This window comes from Hylaeus anthracinus, unplaced genomic scaffold (assembly GCF_026225885.1).
Source record: "Hylaeus anthracinus isolate JK02 unplaced genomic scaffold, UHH_iyHylAnth1.0_haploid 0, whole genome shotgun sequence".
NCBI lineage: Eukaryota > Metazoa > Arthropoda > Insecta > Hymenoptera > Colletidae > Hylaeus > Hylaeus anthracinus.
Window position 1 is genome coordinate 11,513,127 of NW_026533254.1, and position 13,415 is coordinate 11,526,541.

Genomic DNA, 13,415 nt, shown 5'->3' on the forward strand with positions numbered 1-13,415 from the left:
CACGACCGAAAAAAGCTGTCGCACGCGATAGCCTCAATTCTGAAACACCCAGTGTGTGCGCAGCGAAACGATTACATAACGAAACGGTTCGACTACGCGCCACAGGCCGCGGCTGGTGCATGTGTTGTGTATCATTTACACAAGTAAGCTCGTTCCCCAAAGCTTCGACGGAAGTGGGACAAGGTCGGCCAGCTTTTTGCACGTTTCCGCACTTCCAGCGGTTCGACGGAGCTACGTCGCGGACACGAGCGTATCGCTAGACGTATCCACACATCTCTCGCCATAATTCCGAGGCACACTGCGTCGTTTACGTGCCGGGTTATGCCGAACAAACTGCCGCGATTATGGTAATTATCTCTCACCTGCTTCGGGACGATACGCGACTGTCATCGCGTCCTTTGTCCGAATTGCTACACGCGACGGAAACGAAACAGCGCCGATTATTAATTTTAAAATAGATTCGAATAACGAGGGAGAGAATATGTTTTCCCTTTCATTTTTCGCTGTTACGTCTCCTTTAACGGGCGTTCAGGGGTATCCTTCGATACTTTAGAGGTTTCGACGTGCCACTTGCTTGTTCGCACGTTCACTGCCAAATTACTCGTGAAAATTTATACGGGCTTAACACTTTGTTACATATGACTGGAACTCATTTTTGTTGAATTCAAACTAGTACTTATTTTTGTAATTTCGCCGTTCTCTTTAACATCTCATCTTCCGAATTAATTTATTTGATTTCTTAATGAAGAGTCCTGTCACCCATATGTGGGTGACGTGGCAATCAACGCGTTGAACGTTCAGTAGGAATAATGTCACGTTAGGCGTGCATTGTTCATTTATTCTTGGAAGTTGGTTCGCTTTATTTTTTGAGAAAGTTGATTCGATAATTGTTTTTCACCAGATGTAGGATACAGTAGAAGTGACAGTACCCTTTCAACGCCTAGAGGATCTTCAGCCTTCGCTAAAGCTACACGATTGGACGACACTCTAATTATATTGTGATGCGTATTACAAACAAACGTCGATCCTTTGTCCTCCACAAATAACGTAGAAGTATGCAACAAAAATCGCAATAACCATCAGAGAAAGTTCCGAAGAACAATTCGCCTCGAATTCAGCGCGGACTTGTCTCAATATTATGCACAGCATTGCACGAGCGTTTAACTAGCTCGGTTTATGCGACAGTGCATTGTCGGCTGGATTCCAGCCTTTCTTGTCTTCCAGCAGGAATGTCCTCGTTAATTCGGGGATGAAAAAGGATCCTCGAAATTCCCGAGCGGCGGGGCTAAATACACCTCGCGCTCGCTATCAAAGATCCTTGAGAATTTGATGGTAGAAGCATGCAGACTTTTGCAGCGGACTGTATGTGTTTATGGCGTGGAAACAATTAAATTCAGCGAGGTGAAGAGCAGGAAGAAACGAACATTAAGGAAGCAAGGAACTTTTACTTTTGAAGAGCTGTCAACGGGATCGCTTCCAACTGACGATGAAATTATGAATAAAACAAATACACGTTTCGCTGGGCTTTAAACGGAAACGTTAGCGAACACGGAATTGGAACTATTAACTGATACCATCTATGAAGAGATTAATCCTTCGGTGCAATAAATAACGATATTCGTGTATGCAACGGGGAAAATAAACACTGAAACGCGGAGGATAATAAAAGCAGACAACGGGAACGAAACACAAATTACTGCAAAATGCTTTCGCGATGAATTCGATATTTAATAATAAATTTCTCGGAGATTTCACGGTTGATGTATGCGAGGTTAATCGATCACAATTAACGAATATTAAATAAACTTGCTTATTGAGCGTTCGGAAAAATCGTGTACCCTTTCCAATCGAATCTTTCTGGAATTTTTTTCAACGAACAGTTTACAATTTCTAACCGTTCCAATATTTGCCTATTATTTAAAAATCGTTCATTCCTACTTTAAAATTGACAAGACCCGGCGCGCGTAACGAGACACCGAATTAATTAATCCATTTGCGCTCGAACGAGCGAGAAAAGATTCATTAACGACGAACAAATTGCGGTTTGGATACGAACGAGGCCTCGATCTCACGATCTAAAATGGTAACGATGGGAATCAACGATCCATCTTCGCGAGGAACTGTATTCCTGAAAGTGTCGTGTGCTATAGTAGGTCAGGAATAGGTTTATCTAAATACACAGGGTGTCCAACAGTACGTGAACACTGATCCTAGAATTTTAACGATCTTTGGAAACTTATTCGACGAAACTTGATAAAATATGTATGTATGTTTATTTCATTTTAAAGAAGACCCAAGACTATTTTTAAGAATAAATCATTTACTCGTTTCACTTGTGGTCAACAGTCTCAAAGACATCGAGTATAATGTGAATTTTGTATAATAATTTTAGTTACTTTGAATTTATCATCGAACACCGAATTTGTCTGAACATATTACGGAACACCCAGTATATTTGCCTTGCACTTCAGCAAGGTGGAGAAACGCAACGTGAAGTAGGCATTATTTTCATTATTTTGCCTCTCATTATGCGTGGCGTAAAAACTCAGAGAGTTGCTTTTCCATCGGTAAACAAGAACAATTTGGCGGGTTGCAAGCTTTTCCTTCCGCTTTAATAATTCGCGGTTGAAAAAAGTTCCAGTCGCACCGAATACAGTTACAGGAAACTGAACTCCGTTTCTTGCTTTCTCAACTCTGGCTACGGATACAATTTTTTTCTGTCGTTTTTTTTTTGTAATCAAAAGAATATTTAATATTTCCAGCTTAAAAAGAATCTTGATAAAATAGTTATAACACGAATAGTTTTTGCGCCGTTCGTTTAATTGCCACTGCTTAAGTTTGCATCTATTTTATTTTTGCTCTGTTCTAATAATTGTACGTAGCTTCGCACGTAGATTCGTACTCGAATTTTATTAATTTTATTAACACTTAAATCCCTCGGTTACATAATTAATTTCAAATGAAGCGTGTAATGTTCGCTGCACTGAAACGATGGAAATCAGAAAATTCGATGCGACGATGTCAACAAAGTATTATTCCGATACAATTAGAATCCTGCAAATATTTGCAAACGACGAGTGAAATCGTTTTGCGCGATCGCAGGATTAAATTCATTTCATTAAGCTAAAATGCTTGTCGAGTGCCGCGCACCCAAAACGTGATTGACGATACATCAGTCAGCCGCAGTCGTCGAAACTTGTTTAATACGGAACGTTCCAATTTCGATTGTTTTAATTAAATTTTATTGGCACTATAAACTCGTTTCCACGAGGCGAGATGTTTGCTGGTAATTACGCATCCTCGATGCAACTAACATTAATCTGTACCGATATTCACGGTAAACCAAGAAAATAAAGTAATAAAGAAACATGCAAGGTGTGAACTCACCTGTCACGCGATCGAGATGACTCCAAAACAGCAGAAAGGTCACTGCAACGAGGGTCAGCGAATTCAAAAACGACCTCCTCCCTGATGGCGTCATGTTCAGGTCCTCTTCTTCGTCCCGGGTCACGGCCTAGCCTCGCACATGTCTGAAATTATGTATTTACTGTGAGTCGTCGACAAACACCGAGGTCAGTGCACCGTGACGTTGCATCTTCGCCGACTGAACTGGATGCAACGTGCATCCGATACAAACGGCTGATGCATCGCGCGGTTCCAGTAAAAGGCGCGCCAAAGCGTAACGATGCAGGCTTATGGCAGGGCTTACACGTGGTGAGATTGTTGACGCCAAGACTGTATCGCTACACCAGTTTCATGACAATAATAACAGCACTGGAACTATGGCTCTTGCAGAGATTGTATTCCATTCAAAACCCGGTAAAAACTGTATATTTTGTATTTGTCAAGCTTGCACTCCTTCACTTCCACCATTGCATGGAGGAATTTTATGTTTGCGAGGTTTTATTATTAATAAAGAAGGAATGAATCGCCATATTTTTGTAGGCGAGAACATTGCCAGAAATTGTAGAGACTGTATTAACAAAGAAGGAACGAATCGCCATATTTTTGTAGACAAAGTCATTGTTAGCAGGTTGATCGACGTTTTTCCAGATGCAACGAAACTGACGCCATTTAAATGATCAGAATTCTGTACATAAATAGTCAACGCCATGGTATTTCTATGTGCAAGAAAACCGGGGCCAGTCGAAGGTGCCGATAAAATCCTCGCACGTGGAAAGCCCGCATTACGCTCGAGCGGGAATGGCTAGGCGCTCCGTACTCAGTAGCGCAATTAGGTTCACGATCAGCGAGGTTAGGAGGCTCTCCTCTGTTTACGGTACCGGTTAGACTTAAGTCGGTTAGAAAACGATGTAACCCACGTTCGAGGCGTAACAACGCTCGCATTGAGAGGGAAGCGAGGCTGCGTTCGCCGTGCAATTAAGTTCAAGTTAAAGAGAAAGCACCAGGCATCCCTGGGTGTAATACATTCACGTCCGCGGCAGGATCGTGTAATTGTTCCCGCGGTGAAATTGTATAAATTAGGCGGGAACTTGCGAAACCCGTGTATGGCCTCTGAAAAATCGATGGAATGCGTGAAAATGAAATCCTTCGCGAGGAAAAGTTCACATGGTGGAAAAATAAAATTAGATTCCATTGAAGAAATTCACCAAAAAAAACGTGGAAACAAAGAAGACGATCTTTGGAAGTTTTCGAGAGAAGTTTACATAACAAGTATCATAAATCTAAACATGTTCATTATCGAAAACGAAATGCCCTCTAGGAATTAATAAAGGTATTTAAACTCTAAGTGGAATTATAGAAAACTTCTACTCCGCTGATAGATCAAATATTTTCCTCAATCTGTATTTAAATATTTTTTAGTAATACGTAAGCTTGATAAAAATTGTCTATTTAATTTTGTTGTTAATATTAATGCTAAGAATAAACAACACAAGCAGAGTCCACACATTGAATTTTCATAATTTTATATGAACAAGAAATTATTCCAAAGGTTACGTCAAAATTAATTAAGATGGCAATCTTTCGCTGGAACAGCAACGAACAGTATGTATATACATAATTATTAAGTTTCTATAATTACATGCTGCTATTACAGCATTAGTCACGGTGAAGAAGGAACTCACGAATGAAGTGTAAGTAAAGCGCAATGATTTATGCGTCCAACAAAGGTGTGAAAGTTTGTTTCCGCAGCAATAAGCGAAACTTGAGGAAGTATGTATGTAATGAATTTCAAGAAAAATGATTTTAATCTCTCGAATGGAGATCAAGGTGCAAGGTTCATTATATTCAACGCAGGAGGTATACTCGGATTAAGACACTTGAAGTTTTTAATATTATTATAGACCATCTTAAAGCGTTTGCATAAAGTGAAAAAAGTAAATGGAGGTGTAATATGAATTATACAAACAATTTATCTATAAGAAGCAAGATGGTGATTCGACATCAATTACATCGTAAAAAGTATCCGCTTAAATTTCAATATTTAAAGATAATATGAAGCGAAATCTTATTATATATTTGCTACTATTGTCAAAATAACCACAAGTATTTTTTTTTTTTCAGTGAAATCTTCTAAATCGTGTAAAATATAAATTGGAGACATTTATTTATCATGGAAGATCGAGTGCAGGCTGTTACAAAATTGCGCCATCAATTGTGTCGGAATGTTAAGAACTGGACGACAAATTATGATGAAAATCTCCGTCGAAGTTTTTGCACTGCGCGATTTCACTTTCGACGGTGCTGGTAACCGTAGCTCGAACAAATTGGCGTTACACGAGTTGTTGCTGTCAATCAATCCGACGTACTCCGGATAACTTTAAACTAGATTGAGAACTTTTGCACGGTTTCGGAAAAGAAATCTAATTTCCATTTTTATCGATCACATCAGTCACTGTCTACAACTGTTCGGTGTAAATTGTCTATTATAATTCACAGCACGCGGAAAAGGATCCTGATGATCTGTTTACTGTTGGAGATTCATTCCGTGAAAGGAGACTTAGAGAAATGGTCGTAATTAAAGATAATACGTCAACTGTAGATATTTACGTACTTATAACGAAGACAAATATTCAAAACTACACAATTCATAAACATATAGAACATAAAATACAAAATACACGTTGCAACATTTAAGAGTCGAAGCATCAATTTAAGTCTCTGCTTTTCACCTGTGTATATAGAAATATGGATTTTCATTACCATATTTCAGACTAGTAATAACAGTTTCAAAGATGAACGAGGAATTGTGATTTCGATAGAATAAAATAGAGCGGTACAATTATAGACTGTACATAAATAGATTGTATTAATAGGTCAATGGGCGAATATTCAGAGCAGTGTGTCGCGAGTAACGTGACAATGGATTACAGTTCTTACTCCAGTTGTTTACACGGGACATAAAATAGAAAATCATCCCTGCGACAGTTATACATGCGGCTAGTCTCTCAGGAGAATCGGCCCGTCACAGACAGACCTGAGCACTCTTGAAATAACATTATTAGAAATACCATTTCAGACAACACGTTATTCCATTTCACGGTTGTTTCATTCTAAAAATACGACAACGATGTTTTATTTCGTGATATAACTCTGAAAATATTTCTGCAGACAAAATAATACAGTAACAAAATACTCTAGAATATGTACGGTGTGCAAATGGTGCAAATTTACGCTCTTCGTATAAATACACTATAATACATAGCATATAAATACACTAGAAACGTAAACACAAGTGCACCCCTACGAATAATTTTAATTAACTCGATCTAAATATATTTAAACTTCTTTTAAAATATCTTACATTTCCTAACAAAATTCTTCGTGTTCCTACTTATTTACCCATTTGATCTTCCACGTCAGTTATTATAAATTCCATTGCCAACGAAACCCTCCACCAGGCTCGAAAACGCTATAAATAACAACCGATCGATGACCAAGTAGCATAAATTTCGTGTCATCATAGACCCCATGGATCATCGATCACGGAGCGCGAAGGCGAAGCCGAGGAACAGGCGGAGAAAACTGGAGACCGCGAGAAAGAGAGTGGAAAGGGGGGAATCGGGCACAAGTGAAATACCGAACCTACTTTAAAGTAGCGAAGGAATGAAAGCCGTATAAATTTCAGCGCACCAAGTGCAAGGACGGCTCGCGGCGCTTTCTACGGTGGAGACGATCTCGATCCGATTAACGGCCACTGAGGGAAACAGAGGCGGATAGGCTGCCTTAAGCGAACTCTATTCCGGGATTATTATCGGGGACTCCCAGACCCCTGTCCGCCCCCGCACGCGAACAAAGAGTAACAGTTTCAGGACGTTTCGCGCGCCACGAAAAGACGGCATTTGTCCTGCTACAAAGTTCCTCTTTCAACAGGACACTGGAACGCGGTGCTTCGAGGATCCTTCAAGGATACTGATTAACTCCTCCTTCGTTACTTGTCCAGAGGTTTTTCGAACGGCAAGAACGCTCAGACACGGGATTGCAGGACGATCAATCTTGATCGCGCGTGTCAGCGGCACACTTGGAAGCGTGCGGTCCATTCCGATTCAAATCGATGGCATCTGTGTCTGCTGCCAGGGATCTTGCTGGAATTGCGGTATACTGCGATCCACGAAAAGTTAGACGGGGGGTTTAAGTCATCGGTTTGATGATTTCGAAGCGGTTTGGAAAGTAGAGGCTCCCAAAGTTGGCTTTCGTAGAAAAAAGATCCTTTGAAAATAAATTTTTATTGATTTGTGTACAAATCAAATTTACGATTAGGTAGACACTGTACAAAATTACTACCTGGTATCATAATAACAAGGATTTAATCCTCCAAGAAGAAAATTATATTCCCGAAAAAAATTCTTCAAATGAATTCTTGTGAATTGTTTGTAAATCATACCGCTGCTTTGAGACACAATTGATACAGATGGTATGACGAACCAGAGATGAGGGGCGTAGATAATGGATATGTGAGTTCAGAGTCACTCGGGGTTAATAAGAAGCTTCTAAACGGCGTAACGACACTTCCGTTCAGGCCTACGGAGACTAGCAAGCTAAACTTTCGCTCAATTACGTGTTTCGTGTTGCGCGAGTGAACGGTGTCTGTTTTAATGGCGCGAGCGCACGCCTTCGGTCGTCGTGTTACCCTGGAGAACCGTAACGCGTTAAACTGTGCACCGGGAAACCTTATGGTTTTCCACGTTTTTAAAATTTCAGGCATTTAGTGGTGTCGTACAGCGTGTTTCATAACATTGGTGGTTAGGATCGCCACCTGTCCTGCTTTCTCACGTTCGTGTACTGCTATTGCCAAGAACTAGAAGAATGGTCCTGATTTGCTTATTTGTTTTTGCTTATATCAAATATTATTGAAATTGTATCGTGTCTGTCTATAATAAAATGCTAGTATTTGTCATTCTTTGGACATCATAAATTTATTTAAATCTCGTGTGAATTCAAATTAATTCTCATACATTTAATTATACTATAAAAGTTTGTGTAAACGAAACTTAAATTCCACGTAAATGTACTTTAAATCGCACAAATTCTAATTAAATTCCAATAATTTATATAAATTTATACAATTTCTTATCTTACAAAAGTGAAGGATACGAGTGTAAATTTATAAATGAAACATCTATAAAGTTGCAAAATCAAACATCATCGTATAGAAGTCAATACCTCGAGGCTCGACTCTCGATTGGCCAATACCGCAAGCTCCGCTAATTTATACAAATTATTATGTACATTCATTTCATACGTTTCCCACGATCTAGACCTGCTTAAATCACGAGGAAGTTAACTAGATCCATGGAAATTAACGGTTAGCATAAATTCTTCCATCGCGTTCCCTGCGTGCTGTGTGCGTGTAACTGGTAATTAAAGGTTAAACACTGTGTTGCATACTACCAGCAGTTGTTACGTTAAACGAGGTGAAACCTACGGGTTCAAAACAGCTGTCGAGGAATAATAGAAATGCCTGGGATGTTTAAACGTGTACGAAGAAACGTGGGGAAGCGTGAGTACAACAAGCGAACAAGGAACACGCGTTGTCTCCGCGTTCTTCGGTTCTCTCATTATTCTAATCCCCTTACTGTCAAACCATTTCGGCCTCTGTTTGTGAAAACTGTCGAGACTGTTTATGAGGCAAATAGCAGGTGCTTGGATAACTCTCTCCACCTTAAATATATTCGCTGTTTTGGGTAATAAGACGAGTTAATGCTTGGAGGACGTTGCGAGACTTCGAGGAAGACATTATACGGAGGGGTTGATTCTGGATACTCTACAATATTTTACGATTCGTGAACATGCACTTTATTTAATTATAACAAAATATCTATCAAAAAGGAAGATATTAAATCGAAACAAATTTTGATTTCAATTTAAAACGAAAGTGAAGATATGACTGATAGATACAAGACTTCCAATGATATAATGAATGCTGATTGCCAGTGATATTTAATAAATTGATTTCCATAATCGTATTTGAACAACATGCTGTCATGGTTCATTGAATCACACTTTATCGCGTTTATCGTCACGCGAGATGTTGTCTCGAACATCTCTGAAGATTTGTTTTCACCGACAGGATGAATAATCGTTCATCAGAAATATGTGCACCATGATCAGCATGTAACTGTAGTTCCCTAAGGAACGTGAAATTGTGTAGCGTTCTAAGGTTGTAATACCTTCGCGTAGAATGTTGCCGCAGCAAAGAAAATAATTGCAACGACGTAAGATGATTGAACGCGTGTCAACCACTTCTCTCGGCGTTCAATGAATTTTTACGTCTTTTAAAGCATCCTTTATTTAAGAACGAACTAACTTGGCAAAAGTACTGATTTGGAAGAGTATCGTTCTACATAAAATGTGCTCCGTGCATTTTAACCTACAGCTAACAGATAATAAAATGACGTTACAATGAATTCCTCCTGTGCAGATTTCAAGGAACGTGAGATTTGACTTTCATTATTTCATAATTCTGTTCGCTCGATTTATTTTTTTACGCGCAGTAAAACTCGAATGAGTTCCTGAGCAATTACCCAATTGCAGTTCCCCAAGAGCGAATCACGCAAAATTTCTGTTTGTTATAGTCAGGAATGAAGTTCATGAATATGAACGCGAATTATGTGCAATCGTTATTGCAATTTACATTTATTCCTGCCACTGTATCATGTTCGGTTAATTGCAAAACAGGAAACCAAGGGTCATAAAAGAAACCCAACAAACCAAATGGGCAAACTCTACTCGCAAACTTTAATTGAAAATAAATAAATTGACTTATTTAAATATAAAAAAAAAGTGTTCTATCTAATTTGAATCAGTTTCATCGGGGAGAGAAAATTAACATCAGAGGCAATTACCAAGCGTATAAAATAATCCATTCCCTGTACGAATGTTTAAAAATGATGTTACCGCACGTGATTATCTCACTTCTCTTCGTCACTTGAATTATTTCGCGCCGTGTATAATTTACGAGTCCTGAAAGTAACGGTACATCAATTTTCGAGGTTAGGTTTAAGAGCAGTTTCCGGTTGAACCATGACTTTACGCAATTAGGCAATTACTCTGTTATGACGTGTTCACTTTCTCCTAATACAATTAATAGAGACGTTGTAATGATAATAATCAATCACAGATCTTCGTCCAGCTTGCTATCATGTGCCGAACTAGTACCTGATGTGCGACACCTACGATACTTCCTCACAAATCATTTCCAATCCTAACACGCTAGTTTGCAAGTGTGTTAAGAACGTTTTCCCAAGTCAGGGCTTATCAAAGACACAATGACAGGACTTCCCTCTATAGTACCTCTAGAGGTACCTATAGTTGCCTCTGGAGGTTCCTGTTATCACTATAGGACACCTCTCTGACCCCTTTCCAGCAAGTACCCAATTCTCTTCAAATTTCTATGTACATAAAACCAATCTCTGAATGCCCTGTGTCTAAAAAATTGTAAGTAAGATTAAAATAATTGGCAACTCTGATGCTACTGTAGCTACATCGTTATCCTGTCGAAGCCTCAACGACACTTGGTTAAGGAACGCAGGTAAATATTATCCTCTAGTAGCCTTCCCAACGAGTCCTCCTAACAGGTGAGTCGACGGAACCGTTACCAACCCCAACAATAAAATCAAAGTGTCTGTACGCAGCCTCTGGTGTACTGACCTTCGCTCAGTCTATGCTCCAACGAATGGAACCGACGCTCGTCGTCGGTGTCCTGTGACACCGCAGTGGTCCGATGGGTATATAAACACACCAAGTGCAAGGACACAGCACGGCACTCGTCATCCGAATGACTCGTCCCGATTTTCCGCGCGCGTTCTAATAAGGTAGCCCGAATTTCGCCAGGTCCCTCGACGAATCGCGCCCTCCCTCTCACGTTGCAGCTGCAAGTAGCCACCGAGGAGGTCTAAAACTTTCGCCCAGTTTCGCGTTTCACGTTTCACTGACGACTGGCATTGGCCGCGGTTCGAACTCGCCGTACGTCCACCACTATCTGTCCGCTAGGTTCCCCACGAGGAAGGCCCCCCCTAGGGCTTTCAGCTCGGTTAAGCAGAGGTGTATCGTTCCCTGGCCTGGTTGGCTGGCGCTACCGACTCCGACCCGTTGCCTACGTGCCCCGAAGGAAGGAACAGGCAAATGATTCGGACGCGTGTACACCTTCGTATATCCACCGTTTACCCCCCTTTCGCGCGTAGGACGTTCGTCCTTTCGCTTTCAGCGGCCACTGACCACCGCGTGTCCGCGCCACTTCAGCGTCTTGGGCTCCACGGCGTACTCGAGGTGACAGCTACAACTATGGAGGCTTTGATTCGTTAAAGAGGGGTGAATCTAGAATCGAGAATTTAGTGGGTAGAGTATGGTAAATTCGTAGTATATAGAATTTTGGTTCGAGCTTTTGTCGAGGAAGGTGTGAGCAACTAAGTCACTAAAAGAGACAGCAATCCTAGAATACACTTGTTCACGTGTGTTCCAAGAAATTATCCAAAGGTACCTATGCCTGAAGGCCATACCCGACCCTACCCGAAGGTGAGGGGTTTGTAGAACGACAAACGGGCGCCTAATAACTGATTATTAGTACCAGTTACCACTGGTAGGGGTTCTTATTCTAACGAACCCACACAAGCCGACCGGGAAAGAAAATGGAAAGACAAGCTCTATCCATTATTACACTTCATCGAGGCAAGTACTCGGAAATCTAGTGAAACTCTAGTCTCCAGCAATTGTAAGGAGTTTTGCTCTAGGGCCCTCTTGTTCTGGGGACCCCAGGGGACGGACCCCTAATTGTTCACGTGTGTCACGCCCTATCATCCTCGTCATTCGATATTCTATTTCTATTTCCGGTACCACTCCGATAACACTCCGAAAACCTAACAAAGAACCACGCGTATCAAGCATGCAATTATTCATCTGCTCTCACGTGTTGCCACTTCATCACGCAGGACTTCGACCATTCCCTGCAAACGGGACAACACTCCAAAAACCTGGTAGAAGTCACGTACGGCACATGTATATAATAGCCCGTGCCAGGAAAAATAAAGCAGTTCTGTATCTTAACCGAAACGCTGCGCGTCGTTATTACTACATCAAAAATGTTTGAGAAATGCCCCTCTTTGCGTTACTCCAACGTGATTTCTAGAGCACGAGCAACCAAAAATTAAACATCGATCTAAAACACTTGGAGATCAACTGTCCTCGTGATACTTTAATTGTTAGAACGGAATCAATGGGCCACTCAAGCCCACAGACGCATCTTCACCTCGTACTCCAACCGCTCCTTCGAGTAAGCCTGTAGACACACTCTCTGCCTTTGGAGTCAACTAACATAGCGTGACGCATAAGCGGGGAAGTAGCCTTGAGCGACCAGTTGGTTCTGTTCCGACTGTAATTACCTGCTTGTAGCAATTAGTGGATCGTCGCTTTTCCATTTCCTTCCGTTCCATCCACCTACGACTAAGTATACGGTAATAGAAGAGGTTAATGTGTCGAATTGATTAGCAATATGTAGACAAGACGGAATTACTCCCTACTGTGATTTTATAGAAATTGATCGATTCGTATTTTTTTTTTTTTTTTTTTTTATAAATTAATAGTTAGTCGAAAACGATTTAAGGAGGTATACGGGAAGGATTAATAATTGTTGAGGATAGGTCCATACAAATTTTCATGATAGTATCGCGCAATCCTTCCTAGTCTTCCAAACATCCCCCGACTTTCGTAACAATGCTCCAGCTCTACATTTAATTACGGACTTAAGGTTGCGAGCCGAATCTTAAATTGGGGATAGGAAAACACCTGATGTGACGGTCGCGCGATAAATCACGGGAAGTAGCCGTGATTAAGCGGAGCAATGAGCGCAGCTTAATTCAATAATACTCTTCCTCCTCCTTCCCCCAGCGTCTTAATCTTCGCTGGAGCTTTTTCACCCGCTCCACTTTCTTCCTACGTTGGCCTTGTGTTTCATTTCC

At 40.8% G+C, this 13,415-nt stretch overlaps 1 protein-coding gene across 1 annotated transcript in view; it reads right to left on the reverse strand.

Annotated features, from left to right (window-relative positions):
* The window catches only part of LOC128894936 (cadherin-89D), a 45,466-nt gene extending 33,799 nt beyond the window's left edge, over positions 1 to 11,667 (reverse strand). Inside the window, exons 1-2 of the mRNA XM_054157046.1 lie at positions 11,113 to 11,667; positions 3,388 to 3,530 (exon numbers count right to left, since the gene is read on the reverse strand). Coding sequence (XP_054013021.1) covers positions 3,388 to 3,481 — 94 coding nt within the window. The 5' untranslated portion in view covers positions 3,482 to 3,530; positions 11,113 to 11,667. The remainder of the gene's footprint in view (positions 1 to 3,387; positions 3,531 to 11,112) is intronic.
* Positions 11,668 to 13,415: the final 1,748 nt, after the last annotated feature.